This window comes from Glandiceps talaboti, chromosome 2 (genome assembly GCF_964340395.1).
Source record: "Glandiceps talaboti chromosome 2, keGlaTala1.1, whole genome shotgun sequence".
Lineage (NCBI taxonomy): Eukaryota > Metazoa > Hemichordata > Enteropneusta > Spengelidae > Glandiceps > Glandiceps talaboti.
The window spans coordinates 11,167,395-11,193,407 of NC_135550.1; the positions used below are offsets into that span (position 1 = coordinate 11,167,395).

At 36.1% G+C, this 26,013-nt stretch overlaps 2 protein-coding genes across 2 annotated transcripts; both read right to left on the bottom strand.

The window, feature by feature from the left end:
• Positions 1–614: 614 nt before the first annotated feature.
• LOC144450872 (synaptojanin-2-binding protein-like) lies at positions 615–6,323 on the bottom strand. Its single transcript, XM_078141618.1, has 4 exons — positions 6,172–6,323; positions 3,958–4,094; positions 2,697–2,810; positions 615–1,644 (listed from the first exon to the last, which is right to left on the bottom strand). Exons 1-4 carry the CDS (start codon positions 6,215–6,217, stop codon positions 1,516–1,518), a joined length of 426 nt encoding a protein of 141 aa, XP_077997744.1. The 5' UTR covers positions 6,218–6,323; the 3' UTR covers positions 615–1,515.
• Positions 6,324–7,504: 1,181 nt separating this feature from the next.
• Positions 7,505–15,310, bottom strand: LOC144444143 (phospholipase B1, membrane-associated-like). Its single transcript, XM_078133552.1, has 14 exons — positions 15,229–15,310; positions 14,546–14,643; positions 13,838–13,898; positions 13,357–13,415; positions 12,834–12,901; positions 12,323–12,366; positions 11,869–11,977; positions 11,502–11,700; positions 10,628–10,716; positions 10,129–10,195; positions 9,698–9,802; positions 9,298–9,393; positions 8,243–8,308; positions 7,505–7,750 (listed from the first exon to the last, which is right to left on the bottom strand). Exons 1-14 carry the CDS (start codon positions 15,308–15,310, stop codon positions 7,505–7,507), a joined length of 1,389 nt encoding a protein of 462 aa, XP_077989678.1.
• Between the last annotated feature and the right edge of the window lie 10,703 nt (positions 15,311–26,013).

The following is a 26,013-nucleotide window of genomic DNA, read 5'->3' on the forward strand; positions in this document are numbered from 1 at the left end:
TAAAATGTAGCAATGTAATTTATAGTAACCCTAAGAGTCAGATATTTTGTTTTCAAGTCAGCCAACTTCCATCGTAAAGTCCCAACTTTTGAATTAAAAAAATGTCTATCCTTTGCATTCAATGTACATGTAATTTTCCGATCTCTAGTTATTGTAAACTATTTCATGTGCAACAAAATACAATATATATGACTAGAATTAAATTATCTTTGTTTTTATAAATTTTATGAAGTCAACTTCACACACTCGGTTTACTACTCTGTCTTAGGTACTGTGTTATAATTAAAGTACTTCTTTAATGTGCATTTATGGTGGAACTTTAAAGTGGCCAAATGGATGAGAATTTGGTATTTATTTTGGATTTTTAATTGATAAATCGACTTTACTTTGTGTTCTTTTTCTACTTGGAGGTGAAACAACATATACCAAGTCCTTGTTTGTAACTTGAAAACATTAAAACAATGTGTAAATAAAAATATTTGTTAATGTAACATGTATATACAAAAACAAACTCTTTACACTTTTTGCATCTTTTTGCAATTTCTTGACTTACACACACATAATTGGTATAAGTTACTTCAACTTAATTTTTTTTTTAAAGTAGAAAACCATAGTAAAGTTGTGTTATAAATTAAATATCCAAAATAAATACCCAAATTCTCATCCATATGGCCACTTTAAATGAATTCCATGGTCATCTCACACACCTGAATGGCATACATATATGTACAAACATTTACTCCAAATAGTACAACATAAAAAAAAAAGTTTAAATTTTCCAATTTTCATAACTTCAGTGCTGTTAGTAATAAAATAATCTCAAGCAATGACAAACATTGTTCAATGAGATAATCAAATCTAATATATGGAGTGTATTTTTTTTTTCAGATCTATGATACTGTACTGACTGCCTGTACATGTACTCCATTTAAATACATATTTTGAAATGGTATCTAGTGACATATTATAATACATCTTATATCCAATTATCCATGTAATTCTGTATAGGTGGGCATTGTTATATTGACAGTTTAAGATTATTCATAATGTGATCCAAATCTAGTTAATGTTTCTATGAGTTCCATAAACTGCTGTTGATTTCACTTGCACATTTCTTTGTTAATTACATTAATCATAGCTTTGGTCCACTCTGATGTTAATTACATTCTCAATTCAGCATGCACTATACTTCATATCTTCCACTTTGCCTATATATGGGTCAACCGATTCTAATACCAAATAGTGGCTGTAACTGTCATTTTCCATATCAAAAATGGGCACCAAACAGCAATTGAACATTTTCATTTTTTCATCATTATGTTTGAAAAGAACTATGACCAAAGTCCTGAGACAGTATGGCTACCACTAAGACTACCAGTAAGCATTAAAAAGTTTGTGAAACTGAACAGTTACAGTGTAACTATAAATTGATTTAAAGTATTACTGTATGGAATTCTACAATAGCTTTGTCAACTAATAATGTACAGTTTGTAACTTATATAGTCTAAGTCAGCGTTATCTTAACTTAAAGTAGAAAACTCCCCCTATGACGGCCACCCCAATTACCACAAGGGGTAAGACCCAAGTAGTAGAATTCTCCGCTCTAGCTGGTGGTCTGTCATAGACAGCACTCTCATGCATTTCCTGTAGGAAGAAAAATATGCCTTGGAATTAAAATACTGCAACATTATTACATAGAATAAACAGATTGTTAGTGATGTGTGTTGTCCACATTAGTTGAAGGGAGTTACTTGACACATTTGTAACAGTAAAGTTTTCAAACTTCACAATAATTTTTAAAAGGGTTATAATATTACCCTAAACAATTTCTGTCAGAAAGTTTTGGGTTTTTTAAAGTTTGAATGACCTTAGACAAAATTATTGATGACAGTGATATAGTTGGGATAAAGTTAACCCCTGAGCACCACAGATGTATATATAGTGTACATGTACCCATTTACAATACCACAATTACCGATTTACAACACCACATTTAGCCATTTACAATACCATAATTACCCATTTACAATACCACATACTACCCATTTACAATACCACAATTACCCATTTACAATACCACAATTACCCATTTACAATACCACATACTACCCATTTAAAATACCACATGTACCCATTTACAATACCACATACTACCCATTTAAAATACCACAATTACCCATTTAAAATACCACATGTACCCATTTACAATACCACAATTACCCATTTACAATACCACATACTACCCATTTACAATACCACAATTACCGATTTACAATACCACAATTACCCATTTACAATACCACAATTACCCATTTACAATACCACATACTACCCATTTACAATACCACAATTACCGATTTACAATACCACATACTACAAGGGTAGTATATTTCGATTTACAGTGGATCGTTCATGATTACATTTTTGTACCCTGCAAATAACTGTCTTTCAATTATAATACCCTTTATAGTTGTCTAAAAAAAAAAAATTTCTTTATCACCAATTCATTTTATTTTCATTTTAACTTGCCCCTTTATTTTGTTTCAATCAGAACTTGAAGAAAAATGACAATATTCAAAACCTAATAGAAGTCATCATATTCGTAATTTCTTGAATTTTGTAACAAGATGACTGGTCGTGAATCCTGTACATTTCATGGTATGTTATTAGAGAATGAGGCGTAGTATAGAACTTACCAGGATTGTCCTCTCTGCACCGGGTTGTACTAGCAATTTAACAGAATCCCCTGCTCTGACAAACAAGGCGACAGCGTCATCATGTTGAACATCTTCTACTGATGTATCATTGATCTGATGTGAATTAAGAGACAACAAAGAGTTAAGTAACCTGTATCCACTATATCCACTACTATACAGCAGTGGCACACTAACTAAGCTTGCTTTTAGTTTTGTAGACATAGACAAAATTCTATGTCAATAAACAAAATATACCTCAGTTGTGTCAATGATCATTGATGACTGTAGTAAGAATCCTAGTGAGTTTTTTTGTCTTTGATGTTAATCCTACAGTACTACATCAGATAATAACTTTCACCACTTAGATAGTTAATGATTATAGTCAGCAACCCTTGGTGTTAATATAGTTTCATCATTCCACTTGATTTAACTAATACCATCAATTGTTACATAATAAATGCTCTTCCTGATGTCTAAATGTGATCCTTACATGTTGTTGTCAAGTTTGTAATGTCCAAGTTATTACCAAAGGGGTGAATATCATTGCCTCATGTTATGCTGTGCGGTTAATATCACAGACATACTGAACTCAATGGTTTGCATTCTAAAGCCAATGGGTTGCATTTTACAAGTGGTTTGCATTCTACAGCAAGTGGTTTGCGTTCTTCAGCCAACAATAATTATGACACAGCTAGACATATAAGCTGCCTACATCTGAAGAGCAAAGACATTGACAACACTTAGTTTGCCACTGCTGTACATCATGTGTGCGACTACATGCCGGTGTAAATTGTAACCCTGCAAACAGACAGAAATCTTTGACTGAGCTAGTAGTGAGGGGTATCAAAGATAAACCATGAGTCAGACAATGAAGCAAGGATTGGGTTCCAAAACAGGTTTTATTACTTAAAAATTGATCCACTGGCACCTATATACAGTAGTTGGACTGGTTCTAGTTTAATCAACGAACTCATAAACCATGGGTTGAAAGCATCAAACATTGATTCTTTACAGCCATCCTGTTTCTAACTCTAGTCCAGGAAAACCTTTTCTAACATTTTACAGCCATCCTGTTTGAGATGTCCAGTTTCTAACTCTAGTCCAAGAAAACCTTTGCTAACATTTTACAGCCACCCTGTTTCTCACTCTAGTCCAGGAAAACCTTTTCTAACATGTTGATTATCAACTACTGAGAGAAACTGTCAGCAAAGCAAATTTCACGGTATTGTTAAAAATCAATATTGGTTGAATTCATACTTACACTCAAAATTTTATCCCCAACATTAATTCTTCCATCTTTTGCAGCAGCTCCATCGTCCCTTATCTTAGTAACAAAGATACCCTTGTCATGATGGATGTATGGCTGGTCAATTCCTCCACGAATATTAAAACCCAACCCTACAAAAAATACACATGTCTGTATTTCATACAGGAACACATTATAGAAAAAATAGGTACAGCATGTTTTGAGTTACCATTCACTGGCTCTGTTTGATACAACGTAACCACATAGAAGCCAATCAGAAAACTGTATATTCTACACTCAGATAACAAGGTTACAATTTCTTGCAACATTTGTCTATTATGTAACAACTCATACTGGCACATCTGAAACTGAAACATACTGTAACTAGATGCAGACATGCGAGTTCCAAAGTTTTGTCTACATGCATGGTGGTACACTATTCTTTTTATTTAGACAAAATGTAACAAGCGTCTGTATTCATTTCTTATTGGTTTCAGCATGGTTTGTATAAGACAGAGTGGGTGAACGGTAACTTGAAACGAGCTGTATCATTAGGGAAGGTTAAATAACTGATTTACTATCTTATAATGTGGGATTGGGAGAGAGAGCTTTGTACACTGATAAAATCATACATTTTTGATATACCTGTAATATGTAAGCAAGATTTCTAGTATTAGTGCAAACATAAATTTGCACAGAGTTGCAATATTGAGAAATAGGAATTTGAGGATACTTTTTTTTTTGGTCAACTCTTGTAAATCATAAATTTATCAACAAAACCTACCTACAAACAATTGAGTTCATTGATGGTCTTTTCAGTACATAAATTAGAATGCAATTATAGACCTAAAACCTCATTTTTCTAGGGCTGGGTGGGGGTTTGAGGGTTCTAACCAGTCATCATGAAAGTTTCCTCAAAATTCATAACTTTTTAATTATTAGTGTATTTTCAGAATTCATTTTACAAAATGTATTTGGAAATTAAGTTCCTGCACATACTAGCTTGATACCAATATCATAGACATACACAGACAGAGCTCAAAATTGAAATCAAGTATGACATCCAATCTCAGTCTGGTTAAAATATGAATCCAGTCAACAGAAACTGACAACTGCAGAAACAGAAAGTCACACACAATCTGTAACCACAAATACACTTTGTACCTACTTGTACCTGTGCTACAGTACTGGGTCAATACACTTTGTGGCCTAATAAATCACAAGAATATTAAACATCAGATACTATGAATTGCACTGAATTTTGAAGTCAGTGCTTTAGTTTACTATAATGCCAAATATTTGACAAATTTAACTAAAATTGCCTATAATTCATTTTACTTTTGTCAAAAACATATCCCTCTTCAGGTCAAGTTCATGTAAAAGAAATAATGGTAGTTTGACTGGGTTTTTATATTTTGTTCATTTGACCTATGACAGTGGTAGGATTTGGGCTAAATCCGTGCATTACTTGCTCTATACTCCTGACGATACACTTGATATGAATTGCATAATGTCTGTGACAATAACTGCAGAATGCCAGCGGTAAAAATTAATATCTGTGATAAAATTGCATTATGTCGATCGGTGGTACATTTCTCAGTTTGAGGAACTAGTTATTTTCTATTGTATTTATGTTGGATATTTTTGCCTAAAGAGATATAAGTAGCTAACGGTCTGACCCGTGTTACATAATACCATTTCACAGCTGGTTTACAAAATACGATATTGAGAGTTCAATGATATATTAAATTGTCATTTATTTCAATTTTTATGCTACTAGCTCACGACATGGCGGAATAAACAACGTCATGGATGCATTCCAAAGTCTTTCAAAAGTTCAAAGTATCTTGAACTAGTCTGATTTTATCGCTTGTCCATAAATCTGTCTTGTTCAGACCAAAGATTGAAAGATGTGTTTGCATGATTAGCGAGATCAGATCCATTTTACAACCTTCTCACTCCAGAGTCTCAGTAAACACAGTGTGGGATCTTCTTCGTCCTTGACAATGACATAAAGGCTGTGGCTGAGGATGTTGAAACAATGCAAAACTGAAACTTTTCAGCGATCTCATAGCTCATGGTGTGCTATGCGATGCATCGTTCTATACTGGCTAGTAAAATCGTTCATTTGACCTTTGAATTCTGCTGTCTGCAGACTGTACACTACGTTCGTAACGTACAGTATCTGACGGCCGACCAACCAGATTGCATATTGCAAACGGTACCTACCTGTTTCACCTCGTTCTAGCTCGATTTCTATGGCTGATACGTCCATTGTACGATTTTCTATAACCTTCCACTCCTACAGACTAAAATATTACAAACTGCTCCATAAATCACAATAATATTACAACACGGATATTTTTCACACGTTGGGCGACGCCATCTTGGAAAAGGAAACCATACCCATCATGCCTATCCAGAGGGCAGAGGTCAAGAGGGACCTCGATCATATTTATTGATAGGAAAGTGGAACTGGGTCGAACGAATATGTTTGTTTTTTCAACTAAAATATTCTAACTATTTGTTTCTTTCTATTCGTGTTTGCTATAATGTTCTTTTGCTTGTTTTCAAAGTGCCATGACATGTGCGATTTATTTAGGATTTTCACTTCAAGTAGAGCCCTTTAAGTTTAAGCTTATTCTGATCTGAGGCCATGTGTACAGGCCTACAGGCTTGCTCTTCAATTCCACTTGAAACATAAAATAATCTGAAACAACTCAGATTGTAACTTGATAATTTCGAAAACTATTGGAAAAATATAAAAACAACTAGTTGAAAAAATGTGTAAAATGTTTCTCATCCTAGCACTTCACGTCAATTTTAATGTTCATTTTTTATGTTTTAGTGTTGAGGTTTATAGAAACCCGTATAGTTACATATATAAACTACCTTTCTTATCAGTCACTTCAGAAGTTGATGAGCTAAAGAGTCAATCGTTGATGTCCTAGTATACAAAATAGTTTAGCTAGCGTACTTTAGTCTAGTTCCTGACGACAGTGTTCAGATTTTACACTGCGTTATCTCAGCACACATTACAAAAATCACAACGTGCGAAGATACTACGTAGTGTAAAATAGGGACACAGTCACGTCAGGACTCGACTAGCGTAATTTAGCTAGTACTAGTAGGACCCCGGGTGTAGGACATCTATGTACTGATCCTTACCTTACCTTACAATTGCAACTTACAAGTGATTTTGTTTCTGGTGTCAATCATTGGCCAATCTACTTGTCATTTCAGCGTCTGTTCTAGACATATTTTGGTTTCGCAACTTGAATTGTTCTATAAGCTTATCATGGAGGCATGCATATGTTGAAGGTTTCTTTATTTCGGCAAAGTCAATGTATAATACACTCCTCTGTTACACTCAATAGTACACAATGAAATTTACTATGATCTGAATGGATGTAGACTCGAGGTGAAATACTCCATCAAATCTTGTTTAAAGTCCAATCTGTACGGTTTTCCGAATATATCATAAAGATGAACATTTCATAGGTAATAGTTATCTTGAGTATTAAAAGTTTAAATTGCACTTAAAAATGACACCGAATTGTGTCTAAGAAAAGTCTGACAGCAGCTTTTTCTCCTTCTCTGAATGCATCTTTCTACTCTTACGAGAACGGGTGATGGCGATTGTGAGAACGGTAAAAGAGATCAAACATCCAACTGCTGCTGCAGCCACCATAAGACACAACTCGTGAGTTAAACCAAAACCAGCCACGGTATTGATACCTCCCTTTGGCACATTGTTGTTGGGCTCTACTGGGGGACTGTTTTGCATTGTGTAGAAGTAGGGAAATTCCTGGATGACAATCAAAGAGAGAAAAAAAACGTTGTTAGAAGAAATGTAGTGTTCACAGTAGATACTGTACCTGGTATATTCAAGAAGTTTACAATACTAAAGTGTACTAATACCATATTTGGGCATGTATTTAATACCGTATAACGACATTTAACTGGTCTGCAGTGTGGCATTCAATACCTTATTAGGAATTTCAATTTCTCTATATATAATATATAATAGTTTCACACCTTTTAGGACATTCAGTTGGTTTCTGCATAGTCCATTTCATACCTTATTTTAATAATAAGCCGTTCAACTGGCCTGTGGTACATGTAACACATTTTTAGGGCATATTGTCAGTTTTAGTACATTTCATACTTTTAAATATTAGGACATTCAACTGATTTTGCATACCTTATTAGGACATCCGACTGATATGCCATACCTTATTATGACATTTTACTGATATGCCATACCTTATTTGGACATTCGACTGATAAGTCATCATACCTTATTAGGACATTCGACTGGTTCTCCAGGCGTCCACCTCACTCTTTTTGTTCCAACAGGTTCAATCTATTAAATATTTAAATTTCAAAATGGAATAATAAAGGATTATTTATCCAAAAGAATTTTATACAAATAATGTTACCCGTATTAACAATCTCGATACTTTTGCGACATGGGTTTGTTTGTTTTTTCTTACATGTTTGATGATCGCCCATTGAACGCCATTAGGCCTATACTTATTGGGAAAACTATATTCTCCGGATTCGATGAAGTTCAAATATGATATAGGCTTTACACCCTAGGACACACCCTAACCCTAACCATCCCCTATATTTACTGAAGGATCTCTTACTTTCAATTATGATGTTATATTTGTACATTATTGTTCAATGTTTGACTTGCTGCATTTCTCCGTGTAGAGTTTGGTATTATTAAGGAATTGCAGCCCAGAGTCTGGATTTAATTCATTTCGGCTACGACCTGTCTCAACTCACGCCCACAGGGGCGTGTAATATTTCATAGATTGTTGTTTTCCAGGTCTACAGACTAAATATAACAACCTTTTGATTATATATCCCTACATGTAAGGGGAAGATTATATTTCTTCGTAGTATAGAGATTGGTACATTTGTAGCAGCAAGATTCGTACGATATTTTCCTAAGAAAACGGCATTCTAAGCAATAAGAAAACAATAATCTATGAAATATTACACGCCCCTGTGCTGACGCCTAGATTTTTGAGACAGGTCGTAGCCAACATCTACCAAGCCTAGAGTCTGGGCTACACGTATTCTAGATTACAAGCAGTTTTGAATTCTTTTCATTGGGTTATTGGGTTATTGTTTTCATTTTAATGTTCGTGAACAATAATTTACTAATTTGTTACATAAATTTCGACATTAGCTCTTTCACTTCATTGCTTGTCATTTTAAAAGTACACCAGACAACGCCATTTTAGAATGTTGTCACAAAGTATAACACTCATGATGGACGTCTCCTCATCTCCACCCCCCCCCGCCCCCACCCCAGGGAAAAAGACAAAAATATTATCTTACCATATTGTTCCATAAGCTTTCGGCAGCGGCAGCATGTCCTTTAACACTCAGATGAAAGCAGTCTGGAGCTAGGTAAGTATCGTCAACCTTGCCTTGCTGTTCGGGGAAATATAGAAGTTAAACTACTTCACTTTACGCCTACTTGATCACTGCACATCTCCACATGATAAAGAAACAAAGATTTTTAAAAAGCAGATTGGAGGCGTCATTTGTTAGATGAAATAGCACCAACATTTGAAGAAGCTTAGGTGAAAACGACGACCGTTATAGTGTAAATATGACCCATAATTCATTAACCCTACTAAGTTACAGAGCCGAAACTGTGTTTTAATTCGCAAATAAAGATATTTCATATAATCGTAGACTTTTTTTACGATGGTCGGAGATAGACTTTTCTTACCGCGTTTAATGGTATTTCTGTGTGTTTGAATGCTGGCTGTACAACCACTGTAAAGTCGTCCCTGGTTTCATAGCGACCACTTGTCATCAGCTCATCAGTTAAACGCTGTGGAACAAGTCGTACGAAATTATATTCAGAAGTTATTTTACACTCAGAAGTTATTTTACACTCATATTAAAACTTTACCTGAAACAAAGACCAAAATCAGGTCTGAACATAAACATAAAGCAAATATCGTATAATTATGGGTTCTTTTGTTAAAGCTCTCACTATCTCTGTGTGCCTATCTCTGTGCCTCTCCCTGTGCCCCCCTCCCCTCTCTCTCTCTCTCTCTCTCTCTCTCTCTCTCTCTCTCTCTCTCTCTCTCTCTCTCTCTCTCTCTCTCTCTCTCTCTCTCTCTCTCCAAATTAGCTGTGTATATATATACTCACGTGGTATTCATCAATGATAGGTTCGAGTTGGCCTTCGTTACCAAACTTTCCACACTCACAAGCAATTCTGTGATAAAACAATAGAATCTAGTATGTGATCACAAATGATGGGTGTGTATGTACGTAGTCTATTAACATCTGTCTTGAAATTGACTAAGAGCCGTATTATACTAACCGGGATATTGATATTCCAATTTGAATGGAGCCTGCGTACATTCATTAACTACTATATTCCTATACCAAAACATTAGTCAACTATTGAAGTAGGCTTGCTGGTATTTATACAGATGAAATATAAAATAATAGAAATCTGAACGGTTCTCGCTCGTGAAGGTACCCATGTTATTCAAGGTATATATCATTCCGTTGTGTCATACACACGGTCATTTCCCATTCAACCTTTGTACAAGACTTAATTGTGGATTTCACAACTTTTTAGGGGCCTGTATTATAACTAACACTTTAACCTATAGAACGAGAGAATGGAAGTACATCGTACCTTTGGAAGGCATCACAAAGTAATTTACTTATTCGTGATATTTCTGTAACCCTGATAACTGATACCAAATTGACAAAAGTTCGTGGAAGCTGAAAAGAAATAATTCAAGTAGGGTTAGTTAAATCATTGATAGAGGAGTCCCAAAGGCTGGGAAATTGACTCCCCGCTATCTCGTTGCACAGAACAAACGACGGTTTATAATACTATGCATATTTCATCTTCAACATATTACTTACGTTCAACTTTCAGACATTTTACTTCTAAAATAATGTGAATTTCAGACAATGTCTCATCACTATATTGGTTGAGGACAAACAGTTTTTTTAGTGGACGGGGTAGGGGATGGAAACTTTCTTTGACAGTGGAACTTTACAGATAATCGTTGATAAAATGTTTGTTGCCATATGTATGTATGTATGTATGTATGTATGTATGTATGTCTATGTATGTATGTATGTATGTATGTATGTATGTATGTATGTATGTATGTATGTATGTGTGTATGTGTGTATGTGTGTATGTGTGTATGTATGTATGTATGTATGTATGTATGTATGTATGTATGTATTGGAGAGTCATAGAGTCATAAGTAAAGTTACAGATTTCACATCGAACCAAAGTATTTGAATATCAGATGGTGGCTCTATGTTTAAGCCCAATTCGTATGCTTCTTGTACAGAGGCTGTTGATATCTAAAAAATCCTTATGTCACAACATTATCTCGTACTCGGTACGGTTGATTAGTACATACAGTATATAATACCACCGTGGTGTTATGACACCGTAGATTGAGTCGTGGTATTAGTGGGATATACAACTCGGCAGCCACGTGCCTCATTGTCTATCCTTTACATATATAACAGTGCATATATACCTCTGCATGCAGGATATCCAATGCTTCCTTTATGTTGTTTGCATACGTCTCAGGGGCGAACTTCTCTTCATTGTTACACCAACGACATAAGTCGTTACCGCCAATGAACAGAGTCACTACTTTCCAATCGTTCTGAAAGTCTACACTTGCGTCATTTTGAAGTCTTTCAACCAACATTCGTGCCTGCTCTGGCATTTCCCTGAAACAAATGTAATCCTTGAAATCAGTTACATAGATTTCATACACAATTTGATACATGAACAACTAAACATGAACCATAATTCTCATATATATATATTATATATATATATTATAAGTACGTTTTTGTTTTAAACATAAGATAAGCTGATTGACATCATTCACTTACTCGGATATACCACTTGGTCGGGCAACATTGAAATGAGCACCTGCACTGTCTCTTCCTCCCGTACCAGTTGAATAACCAATAATATCAGGATTGTACTGTCTCAGAATATCTACAAAATTAGTAAACAGAATATGACTAGGAAGACAATAGTCAATATGCTTTAGCGTGGTGAGAGAGAGAGAGAGAGAGAGAGAGAGAGAGAGAGAGAGAGAGAGAGAGAGAGAGAGAGAGAGAGAGAGAGAGAGAGAGAGAGAGAGAGAGAGAGAGAGAGAGAGAGAGAGAGAGAGAGAGAGAGAGAGAGAGAGAGAGATAGACTTCTCAAATGTATTGGTGTTATCATTTATTCACTTGATATCATCATTGCAGCAATCAATTTCAGAACTGAATGCTACGTATGGCTTATACAAATCACAGACAGGAAACCTTGCCTGTGCAGAAATCACCGTCAACTCACTTGGCAAGGTTGGCACGCTGTCATACGACTCATCTCCACCGATACTGTTGACAAGACAGAAATATTTGGAGTTAAATACATATTTGTGACCGCTAATCAATTTGATTTGTATTTGATTTGGATTGATATGAATGGCCGGATGGATGCATGCTGCTATCGATCAAGCAACAATGGTGACTTGCATGTTTTTATTGTCGATGTTATTGTTGTTATTCATGTTGCTGTGGGGGTGGGGGGGGTGACAAAACTAGTGATCATAACGATGACTATATAGTTATAACAATAATGTCGACGATAACGATGACGATGCAGATGAATATGATGCAGATGATGATAATTGATAATTGGAACAGGAAGAAATTAATAAATGCATGATACAGTTTTAAAGTCATTATTTACAGTCAGTTTACGTCGTCAAGTCGTATTATTAAACTTCAAATACTAGATGTACAATCACACATAAAACACAAGGCTAATGATTTGTTCTAAACTACTTGATACTATTCCCTACCTCCATGATACTCCACGATACTCCGTTATAACACCAACAATCGTCTTTGCCTTGGCTCCATTGGCGGCCTGTAGAGAAGTATTAAGCATACCACTGTGTTATTACGGGCAACATCCAAAGGTGGCCAAGCCCATGCCATTCAAAGGATCAGGAGAGCCAACAGCTTTGTTATACTTCCAATCAAATAATCGTGTGCAAAACCGTGCCTAAAGGAAAAATAAGCCATCTTCGACTACACTGCCAAGGTTGAGCAATGTCAAAGCCATAAGTAATACGAGGTCAAAGTCGTTAGTTTTACAAAAGGGGAAAAGTTTTGTTAAGGGAATGAGAAATAATTTATAGTAGGACACGGAGTGCTATAATAAAACCGAAGAGAAATTACAGTAGACAGAGACATAATTTACGCGTATAGTTACGTATATTTACATGATTTATTATTTAAAGGGACACAATTTGGATAACAGGAGGTTTTCTTAATTCCACGTAAATCAAAATGTATGGCAGACTATATGTCACCACTTACTGTTAGTGAGTCTCCCATGGCAGCTACTACCTTGACATCACTAGGCTTCAGCCTGTGAACTGTAAAACATAATGCAAAGCATTGTGTTAACTATACTTCATGTAATATATGAAATTTTCACAGCAAAAAAAAAGAAGAAGAAAAAGAAGAGTTACTGTATTACATTCATGTGATTCTTAATTTCCTTTACATGTAATTGGACGGTCTCGTTTCATGATATATCAAAAGGGGATGTTCCGAGTGACGTTAAAATGTTCGCTATATTTTAAAAAAAATCTTTTTTCTGGTAGATATATCATGTAACCTACAAGTGATTGGACGATGGTGGCGCTCAACATTCAACCCTATGTTTTGAGATTCGTGTTCTTGGTGTTAACGTTGTTGTTGTTGATTAGCACACGAACGTTTGGAAACTTCAGTATTATTATCACTGGTTGACTTTGAAAACTTCTGCCAGTTGATTACTGTTCTTATGTCTCACCTGATGTTGGTATTTCTGTTGATTGGATGGATTCGCATGGAAAATCATAGTTCGTTGCCCCCTTCAGATAAATATGAATTAAATCAATTGTTATCAATGGAGATAAAAAAAATATCGCACGTGACTTTTGACCACTGTTGTTAATGTTTACCCTGCGCGTATAAGTAGGTCGGGTTGTACAGTGTGGAACTAGAGCGGTCGAATGCAGGGGTCCGCCCCCTTGCACCTCGAACTTAAGGGCGTAAATAGTCATGCGATGGTCAGGTGTTCATTTTAAGTTGTCACCTAGAACATACTAAAAATGTCACGAGCTAAAAGATACTAAAGTCAGGGACGAAAGTACTTGCAACTCTGGCGAACTTACAAGGATGCTGAATTTAAAAACAAAACAATTAATACTAAAACAACAAAATTCGTGCGATCAGAGACGATGATATATATATACATAATATCGTAGGTATACAAGTGGAGTTTTCAATCAAAATGAATGATTGTATTAAACTATACTATAGTGGAAAAACAATCAATTATTACTAAACGCGCTATCTTTGATTTGGTGGAGTAAAGTACAGGCAAAACGTTTTTGAAACAATAAACCAACTCTCTGGCAAAGAGCAAACAAACAAACAATGTAATGTCAGTCATGAAAGAAAATATTTGCAATTCGCCAACCAAATGAACTTATTTTAGTAAAAGTTTTATTTCTACCTCAGAGTTGTATTTAAGTTCACCATCTTCCATATCGTTGAAATGAGTTATTCCTTCTTTGCTCATTGCATGGAGATGTGACATATATTCTTCCCATGCTGAATGAAGTGAATATCAATAAGAGGTTATGAGAACATATTGTATGATTAAAAACTAATGTTTATATATCAAGTTGCACTATATCGATTCCATTGACGGTTTCAAAACAATACATAGTTACTTGTAAGCTGTATGGTCAACAAAATTGTTACCGCATATTGTTGTTTTCTGTATGTATATATATAATATAATTAGCTTTAAAACTGCCCATGTGACGTCATCCAAACTACTTTCACATTTTTATCATAGGACTTTAATATAATGCGATCCACAGTCGACAGGGTTCTTTAAGTCAGTTACCATCACAGATCCTGCCACCGCGTGAGTTTTGACAGTCGTTGATACGTTTAGTACGCCTAAGAGCTTTGTATATAAGTAGGAACTCGAAATGACAATAAACGTTATTTGCGAATCGGAAGCACAGATCTAGACATAATAAGGTAAATAATAGAAATGGTGGACAAAGCGACAGTGTACATAGGATTAGTGATAATATAGGTAAATTAGTTTTTATCTGTTTATTTTGTTTACAATCAACATGTATGGCCCAAACATTTGCCATCAAAACCAAAAAGGGTACTCACATGTGGCAGTTTCTGTAAACGCCGGTACCAAACAAAACGCCTGAAGTCCACAGATAATAACAAAGGTGGTTATTTTCCTCATGGTGGAGGTCAATCGTTAAAGGTTGGTGTAATAGTCGAGTTTACACCACTACCTACTAACGATTCCAATGTACATTATGATGTTGTTTTTTCAAGTCGAAGTTGTGCATGTCACGTGAGAGCGGGTGTGAACCAGGTGACTACTGACAACGCATATCAGCTGTCTACAATACGGTTTGCTGTCAAGATTGTGCCGTATATAGTTTTCACCGTGCTCACTCCAGGCTCAGGCCACTATAAAGTCTGAGCTCCAGGGCACCGTGGTGTGTCTATTCTAACAATATGATATGCGGAACGTTACGTAACCCCGTTACGTCTTCGTAATTGTGATGAAAAAAAAGAAACAAAAAAGAAACGGGTCATTGATTGGGGGCGACTATCGGACTGAATAGTCTGCTAGCTACGTACGGGTAGTGGCCTGTCTTCTCTGAATCAATGAATTCTATCACATGTAATCTCTGCATGTAATGTTACACGTATTTCAGTGCAACTGGCGGACATTTCTTTTCCATGATATATCAGTACTTTACAAGACATCTTACTTTTTATATCATCACCGTTCACGGATCGAGCTGTTAGAGACTAAAAAAATACCCCGCGCATGAATTGTCAATACTTTATATCGAAACAATGATATTGAGTAATCTTGTGATTTCTGGTTAAAATTAAACTGAAACTACTGACTTCGATTTTATTACCTGTTTGTTTGCACAAAGCATGTCGAAGATTATACAGTATATGGCAAATCAAACTGAAACGTTTTCATTTGGCACTCGTGTCTTGTGAGGGCGCACTTATCCGAACAGTTGTAAGCCCGAGACGTCTGCAGCTGCAGCTCTGTGGTGAATACACAATTTGTACAAGAATTGTTCATGGAAAAAACAACAACAACAACAACAAAGATATAGTTGGAACAACGAGGATTCGTCTATTTTTGTTTTTAAAAAGTTCAAAAACAGACAGAAAAACTGGTCTTTAAGAATGAACGAAAAAAATGATATTTCAACACGGTGATTCTTCATATTATGCACAAATCAGTATTTTTCACCTATTTTTCGGCTGTACTACTATGACATTATGCGGCTGCTAATATTCTGTTCTTGGAGATTTTTTGTTGATTCACTTACTATTTATTGAAATCATTGCTGCTTTGAAAGACATTTTATAAGGAGATTGTTAGTATTCGGTATAATTATCTCTAGAAGACCTGAAGTGAAACCCACCCTACACGAAATATTTCTGCTATTAAAAATTGGAGCAGTGCTACATACTATAACTTAAGTACCCGCCATTAAAAGTTACTAGATTGTTGAGCTATGGCCAGTACTTGACTATTTTACATTTAATACATTTTACATTCTATGGTTGCATAAAATACATTCCAGGATCGGACAACTGTCCGAGGAGCTTATATTTAATACATTTAATACACTTTTTACATTCTAGAGTTGCACGAAATATATTCTAGGATTGGGCGACGGTGAGGGGAGCTTGCATTTAATACATTGAATACATTTAATACATTTTTCACATTCTAGGGTTACACTAAATACACTGTAGGATCGGGTGACGGTCCAGAGAGCTCTTCGTGCAAAATAATATGATTTCTGGCCACTCTGTCTCTGTGTGTCTCTTTGTGTCTCTCTGTGTCCCTGTCTCTCTATGTCTCTCTCTCTGTCTGTCTGTCTGTCTCTCTCTCTGTCTCTGCCTCTGTCTCTGTCTCTGTCTCTGTCTGTCTGTCTGTCAGTCTGTCTCTGTCTTCCCCCCACTCTCTCTCTCTCTCTCTCTCTCTCTCTCTCTCTCTCTCTCTCTCTCTCTCTCTCTCTCCTTATAATAGTATGATTACTATTTACATTATCCTCAATATCGAAATAATTCACAACAACAAAACTATGAACACATTCCATTTATAAAAAAAACCGATTCTACCAAATGTCTATCAACTGCTCAGAACATACCCTTAGTATTTGTCAGCAAGACTTTATAGTATTGATTCCCAATGCCAGGAAGGTTTGAAACCGATAAAGATACAAGTATATAGAAATATAGAATATGTTAATGAGGACTCCTTTAGCATATTCTTCCATCGATACACGTTTTCCATCATGACTAAAAAGTTTACTGTATTTTGTATAAACACCATGCTCAGAGTTTCAAGATCTTTAAACGAATACACAGACTTCAACTTCATATAACTCGTCGTTTCATCTAATACTAGCTGAGCATCATCAACGAAATTAAAACTTCATATACAGACAGAGTTCACCGTTCAACAAGTGTTGCTCCTGGCTACACCAGTGGTCCAGTCGATACCACAGATATATGTGTCGATCACCATCGCCATTTCAGGTCTACAGACAGCAGTATTAGGACTACAGAATTGTCGATTTAATACCTTAAAAAATCAATTAAAAAAACAAAGACAAAACGTACTTTAACTATGTTTCTGGTATTGTCAATTTTAATAATAATAAGGGCGTCTTCCAAAGGTTAACAAAGATATATTTGTGTTACCAGTTTCCAAATACCACCTTCCAAGTTCTCGCAAGCCAGTGCATACATATTCTTCACAGTACCTCGTAAACGGTGTCGCAAAGAGGAACATCACAGCACCCGTTCAATTCTTTTATCTTTCACTAAACTTTCGTTTTCTTCATTGTCATGGTGACTTTTAGCACTTCTTCTTTGCTTCCTGTTGTCAATGATACGTAAGATGATTATAGCAATCGCAGAGATTATCGTTACAGCTCCAATCAGAAGAACCAGTACATCGAAACGAAGGTCTTCTTTCCTTGTTGATGGGTGGTCAGGGACCGACGTCGTGTTATCATAAACCAGCATGGTTGTGTATGATGACGTATGGGTGAGTATTTCGTCACAATCCTGTATATTGGGTGTAATGAAAAAAATAGCTTACTAAAGACTGTCTGAAATTTGCATATACTGTATATGTCTTGAAAAGTGTACGCCTGTCCATTCATCATGTATTGGATATCAGGAAATATTTCTTCTAATAGCGCGTCATATCTCAATGGAGCAATAGTACCAGAATACATCGTCCAGGCCAAAACTGTTGTGGACTTTCAAATTAGAATGGACCAGTGCATGAACACTACAACTTGTACAAGGGATTATATGGGACTTTGAGGCGCTCTTCCATGTCTTGCCATGCTAATTTACAACTATCATGGCAATCACGTTAAATCACGTTAAATCACGTTAAATGTGAGATGTTGAAATTACATACGGTTAAAATGTAACCTTTTTTGTCTTTATTGTACTGTATACTGTATATAGTCCTCTCTATAGATATAGACATTCGCTGTGAAGGACACAACTTTATGTTAGTTATGGTTAATTCTTAGGTCACATCTTATTATTAAAGGCGTGACGAAAGTTTGAGTTTTCGTTGCTATTTGGTGTTTGGAGGGGAAAAATGTGTCGACTTTGCTAGGACACAAGTAGGTCGAATATAAGTACAGTTATTAAATCCAATCATAGTATTCTGCAAAATTTCGAAGCAACACGAGTTGGCGTGTTGTTGTTGTTGGGTTGTTGTTGTGTTTTGTTTTGTTGTGTTGTGTTGTGTTGTGTTGTGTTGTGTTGTGTTGTGTCGTGTCGTGTCGTGTCGTGTCGTGTTGTGTTGTGTTGTGTTGTGTTGTGTTGTGTTGTGTTGTGTTGTGTTGTGTTGTGTTGCAGTTGTTGTTGTTGTTGTTGTTTTTTTGTTTTTTTTGTGGTTTCTTTTTATATTGAGTCTAATACATGAATATAAAGCCAGTTTGTCACCTGAATTACTGTACCAAACGAGATTATGACCACCACACACAAGGAATGTGTCCGACGGGGTCGCTGTATAAGATTGTACAAAACCACATCCGATGGTCTCTCCGTTAACCTATCACCCCGTCTACAAGTCCTTGACCCATGGGTTCTATCAATCTGACTTCCTAATCTATCCATCTATCTGTGATGTTGGTAGCACAACACAGTTATTTTGTCACCAAGCTGGGATATCACATAGGAGTGTAAAGTGTGAAGTGTTAACGTTGAGTTGGAAATTGTCACTAATCCTCTGCATTAGAAATAGAAATACTACAAATTTACTGTATAAAGCACATTGATCTGTCTATTGGCATTTTAAACAACTTAAAGTTAACATCTCATTTTGATATTTGTGTGCTGTTGCTACATATCTTAGGGAGACTTTATTATTACCAACATTAAATTTTGAATGAAATAAAACTGAACGTATTACTAAGTGAAGTCCGTGTCAAAGCTTAAATTTTATTCCAAACTCAAAGTAGAATATTCGGACCTGAAATTCTTAACCCCACACTTCAGTCTTTTTTCAACAGAATAGTGGGTCAATCTGTCGGACAAAGACTGCAGTGTGCAGTTGAACATTCTGGTACTAATTTTCTACTTTGACTTTTTGGACCAAAGGTTTTCTCTGATACAATGTTGGACTAACAGGAAGGAATTTTCAATTGAAGGCAAGTGGTAGTTTAGTAACTATAAATCTAGCAAATTTTTTGTACCGTGAGATATGCCTCTAGCTTGGTACCTAATGAATATGGTATCTCATTACCGGGGATGTCTCCTACTTGGAGCCGCTGTCATCAGTTATGTTTACCAACCTGATTTTGAGTAGCTAGCACCAATACGGGTCAACATATAAAAACAGTACTAGAGTGTCGATTTGAATGTTTGGTTACAATCCCTTCAGTTGACGATTCTTGACTAGATGTCTAACCTGTTGACGTTCAACTCTGTACAGGAAGTCACAGGTATAGAAACACAAGTCCTGTCCTTCGAAGCCTACACGCTTAGGCTTAAAGGCAGAAAGCCAAGGTTAAACCAGGCATCAGCATACCACTATTTAAATGTATATAAATTCATTCCATGGATTTAAATGGATCATCGCAATGCACAACAACACAGGCTTCAAGGAGAAGTTAATGATTTATTTTGCACGACATCTCATCTTGACAAATTGTTAAATTGCATGTAACAGAGAGATAAAATAATAAAACATGGGCACCAACAAAACACATCAGGCCTTGATAGAGATAGCTATACTGTACTAATGATTTACTTTACTGTTATAAATGCATTCATATTTCATCCCCATTTATACGTTGTCATGGAAACCAACGAAATAAACTTCAACGACACAAAATAAGAAAACCACATATGAAAATTGATTTAATCAATTTATTTACACAGACATGTAATTATAGTCAAATGCAACACAGTAGGAAGGAAGACCGTATTACACCAAGAATGTTCTCATCTAGAGTTGAAATTCAATGCGATTAGTCTTGTTACAGCAATGTGTATTTTGAGGGGTGAGATGAATAGTTCGATGAAGGATAAAAAACTAAATTTTTGTTTGGGGGTAGAGGTTGAACCATTTTAGTTCTAACCCTACGAAATCAATTTCACTTTTAATGGAATCTGTTTTGTACCCCTAAATACAAATATTTCTTTAAAAAAATCAGATCAAGAAATGGAAGAATTTTCTATATAATAAATGCACGGCACTAATATACATTAACAAAAAGAGTTTTTTCTCACTACATACTAGCTTTGTATTCATAGCAATACTACATACTGATCTGAAATTGATTGTACTGTCTGAAATAATTCTCAATTTAGGCCAATTTAGTTAGAAGGTGGGTCTGAGGCCTAACTATATTAATTTAGTTTTTTTTATCCTACGTTGAACTATTGATATCACCCTTAACAATTATGGTATTCAAATTAGTGTTTATATCAAACTTTACATATCATCCATGTACTAACACTATATGTAGTGATGATGTAATTGCTGAACGATTGACATTTCATGTACAGCTGCTGTATTTCCATACAATGGAATTAAGTAGTCCAATACTATATAAACAACTAAACGATATGCGCACATACACCGAACTTTGAAATTATTTTCGATACTATTTGAAGAGACATTGTACTGTTATTGATCCCCTATCGAAATTAGAACGACATTTGGGTAATCTTTGGCTAGCTACCCACGATCTTCTATTATTACCAGGCTGATTATCTCCATTTTGCGAACAAAACTTGCACAGCAAAAAATATGAAGTTTGTAGAAGAAGGATGGAAAATGTCCATTCTATAAATTATCACATTAGGTATATATGGTTTATGTTTTGGTGTCCTTGAGTCATTCAGTTCATTATGGTTACAAACACTGGGTGGATATTTGAAATATGAGGATTCTAAATTAATTTCTACATAATTATAGGGTAAACACTAGTTATTGTGTTGAGTGTTGATTCCTGCAATTTTTAGTCAGTTTTAGGAAGGAAACGGGGAAATCTCATCGTCAGATCTAGGGGAAGGACCCAGTCAAATCGAAGTCCGATGGGGTCAAGATATTCATTTCTTTGAGGGGTCTTTATGTGAATGCGTTATAATAAAACGGACAAGGTATATTTTGAAGGAAATCCACTTTTTGACATCTTTATGAAACAAACGACATACATGTATCTCAAGTTACGCAAACTAAAGCACATATGAACATTTATACCTCATATATTAGTAATGTGAAATGTTTAAATTGACATTGTGCTAAAAAGGCAGATTTGGACTTCGTATTGGTATGGCAAAGATATACATGGTAAACATTTACTAGGGATGATCTTTAATTTGGGAAGCCATAGGCACCATTTGAGTAGGATTGTCCGTTCTTCTTGTTCCAAGTACCAGGAGAAGTGTCGTATTTACTCGCCGAAGATTCCACTTTGCTGATGTACACTGCTACCAAAACCATCAGTATGACGACGCAGACGAGAACGGCAATAACCAAACAGAATACTGTAATCATGTAGCTGGTATAATCTTGTGAACATGCCGTTCCTCCACCCTCCTCTCCCTCCTTTTCGGTTGGTGCCGGTTTTGTCGTGGTAGGCTTTGCCGTGGTAGTTTTTGGTGGTGGTTTCGTTGTCGCTGGTTTGGCTGTAGTCTGTTTGACAGTAGTTGGCTTCGTGGTGGTGGTGGTGGTGGTGGTGGTTGTTGTCGTCGGCTCTCTTGTCACTGGTGTGTAGAATTCCTCACTATTAAATCTGGTCTTGAAGAAATCGTCCTAAAATATAGAACAAATCTGGATAAATTTGAGCGTTGTGAATGGCAACCATTTTTCTGTTTATTTTAGAATTATTAGCAATAGGCGTATAATACTTGATCATTTTCCATCGAATAAATGGATTTTTTTTGTCTTTAATAAGGCAATTAAAACAACTGCATGTTCAAAGGTATCATTCTACTTTTTGAATGCTACTGGGGAACTCAAAATTTGTGTATTTTGAGTAGAAAAATGACTCGTTGGCATAAAAATCGAGGAAAGCCCGATTATGCAACAAACTTTGCTCACAAGTCCACAGGAAGACTTTTAACAGGAAGACTTTTAACATTTATACTAGAAGAGTTTGCGCTTTTTTTCATTTTTGACTTTGTGAGTGTAAAATTTTCATTTCTTTTTAGTAACTATGAACCCAGAGTCTACGAACATTCATTAAAACAGTACACCGCATTAAAAACTCGGCTTGTACCACTTTCAGCCTTATTAATATTACGATAAGAGTAGAGATGAAGTGTAGTACAGAGGATAAACGACTTGGAATAACTTAGAAATACATACACTTCCTGGACACGTTAGGTACAGATTGTTCCAATCCCAATCATCGGTCTTGTTCCCAACAGGCTCAAACTACAAAAGGAGAGATCTATATTAAATATATGACATGTACAACCAACCCTTGCAAGGTAAAAATGCGTAAACGGTGAGAACAGACAAGTAAAACAAACACTCGCACAATTGAGTACTTATAGATAACTTCAAGGTTGGGTTAGCCATAGACAGATCTAGACGTTCTCCGCCACTGCATCTTCGATGACGTCATAACCCCTGCCAATTGATGACTTAATTCGCCAACTTACCATGCCATTCCAAAGTCCACCAGCTGACAATTGATGACAACTCACCAACTTACCATGTTATTCCAAAGTCCACCAGCTGACAATTGATGACTTAATTCGCCAACTTACCATGCCATTCCAAAGTCCACCAGCTGACAATTGATGACTTACCTTACTAACTTATCATGTTATTCCAAAGTCCACTAGCTGACAATTGATAACCTAACTCACTAACTTACCATGTTATTCCAAAGTCCACTAGCTGACAATTGATAACCTAACTCACTAACTTACCATGTTATTCCAAAGTCCACTAGCTGACAATTGATAACCTAACTCACTAACTTACCATGTTATTCCAAAGTCCACCAGCTGACAATTGCCTTACTAACTTATCATGTTATTCCAAAGTCCACCAGCTGACAATTGATGACTTAATTCACCAACTTACCATGTTATTCCAAAGTCCACCAGCTGATAATTGATGTCCTATCTCACTGAAATGAAAGCAATCTGGCGCCATAATGCTGTCATCCCATTTATCTTCCTGGCAACGAGAAAACATTACAGAGATGAGGAGTCATCGCCACCGTTCTCTTCTTCTTAATATTCGTCCGTCTCCTTCTCATCGTGCTCCTAATCCTAACGCACCATCATCATCACCACCACCACCACCACCACCACCACCACCACCACCACCACCACCACCACATCCACCACCACCACCACCACCACATCCACCACCACCACCACATCCACCACATCCACCACCACATCCACCACCACCATCATCACCACCACCACCACCACCACCACCACCACCACCACCACCACCACCACTACATATAAAGCGCTACATGCATTTCCTACCTCTTCATTCCATGGCAAACCAGTGTATTCTAAAAATGGCTGAACAACAACGGTGAAATCATCTCGAGTGTCGTAGCGTCCATAGTTTACTAGTTCCTTTGTCATGTACTGCGACAAAAGTATAAAGCAAACAATTATAGCCATCGATCAAGTTTGGCATCCTTACATTACTGAAATTAAGTTTATTCAATTTTCTATACCCCACGCCGTGTCTTGAGAAACTGATTTGAAGCAAGGGTGTCACAATGAGCTGGAAAATTTACAAAAATACCATTAAAATGCAAGCGTTTAATCTTTGATTGCTATTTGTCATCCGAACATATCTAGAATGGTAATTAGTGATTTTATTTCAGGATCTCTTGTTTTCACAAGTCCAGTTTCGAGTATGATTTTTTAGTAGATGTTAGGGTCGCTCAATAAACTAGAATATAAACGTTAGAAACACTATGATCAATACTGTGACTCACCTGATATTCTCGCATGACGTCAACCAATTCTGCAACTTCAGTTGCGTTCGTATATTCAAGTTTAGCACAGGGACAAACGCCTCTGAAATATAGCGACGGATACTAAATTATGCATTTGCAAGTGTTGACCACTTTTTAGCGTCCGAGTTGATTGTTCACATTTGAATTTTCAACTCACTTCGTTGTTTCTAATCAGAACATGCATACAGTAGCAGTACATGTAGACTGGCAATAGTCCCTTGGGAGATTTATTTTGTCTCGTAATTTCAAACATTTGAAAGTCTAAGAAGACTTGATACTCACTGGGAGGGAAAAGACATCAAGTACAACTCAGAAACTGATACTTCATATTAGACTTCATATAAACTTTGGGGAGGAAAATGTGGTCAACTTTAAAAAAAAATATTTCCAGTAACTATTAGCTTTTCAAGGGACTGGTGTCAGTCACCAGTGCTAAGATGTTATCACCCTGAAATGCGGTCTCTAAACAGTGAACAGAGAGTGATATACAGGTGCACAGATTACCAATCAGACAAGAGGGTAGTAAGACTAATTTACATATGTAGTAACCTAATTAGTCTTAGTACCATCTCGTCTGATTGGCTAGAGTAAACTGTGCACCTGTCTATCATTTTCTCTTTGTTCGTTGTTTAATGACCACATTTCAGGTCAATAGCATCTGAGTGCTGGTGACTGACACAAGTCCCTGGGGGGGGGGGGGCTACTCGTAACTGGGAAAAAGAAAAAGAAAAGTTGACCACATTTTCCTTCCCGAAATTTGAAATGAATGATAAATTCAAAACATACCAGCTTGATACATTCATTTTGAGACAAATAAAACCACTTCCAAGGGACTGGTACCAGTCTACAGCACAGTATATTAGAGAGTAGTATTAATTGAGAAAGTCCTCCAGACTGATAAATCGTGGATTCGATATAGTGTTGTTTTTTTATATAGTGCTTTCCCATTTTGTGCTCAAATCGTTTACAATTATTACCCTTGGCACGGATCTATAGCGGCACAACGACCCTCTACTTCCTCAATTCCAAGGTAGTGTTTGCTATAGCAACTTACAGATGTATAATGTTACACAACGGATCAGTCAGTTTGTTGATTTCTGTTACTTGTAACACAGACACCAAATTTACAAACGTCTTCGGAAGCTGTGGATGAAGCGGTAAAACAGAATTACAGTAAACAGTTATGAACGATTGTGGCGTACTTTCGGTTCTTCGGATGGTTTTAAATTTAAGAAAAAAAAAGCAACAGAAACAAAACTAAAATGTATATGTTACCAACTTATAGTAAATCATTAAACACAGTATACTGACAATCAAAATCACAGACACCCCCCCCCCCCACATCAATATCTTTTACGAGAGATGAAAATACTAAGCAGCTCATCGGAAAATTAAAATTAATTAT

Coding starts and splice junctions, on each gene's coding strand:
- LOC144450872 (XM_078141618.1), bottom strand. CDS start 6,217: ATGGACGTATCAGCCATAGAAATCGAGCTAGAACGAGGTGAAACAG. Junction 4,095..6,171: donor GCTAGAACGAGGTGAAACAG/GTAGGTACCGTT, acceptor TATTTTTTGTAG/GGTTGGGTTTTAATATTCGT. Junction 2,811..3,957: donor TTGGGGATAAAATTTTGAGT/GTAAGTATGAAT, acceptor AATTCACATCAG/ATCAATGATACATCAGTAGA.
- LOC144444143 (XM_078133552.1), bottom strand. CDS start 15,310: ATGAGGAAAATAACCACCTTTGTTATTATCTGTGGACTTCAGGCGTTT. Junction 10,717..11,501: donor TGGATATCCTGCATGCAGAG/GTATATATGCAC, acceptor ATTTCTTTTCAG/CTTCCACGAACTTTTGTCAA. Junction 9,803..10,128: donor CTATCATTGATGAATACCAC/GTGAGTATATAT, acceptor CTTGTTCCACAG/CGTTTAACTGATGAGCTGAT.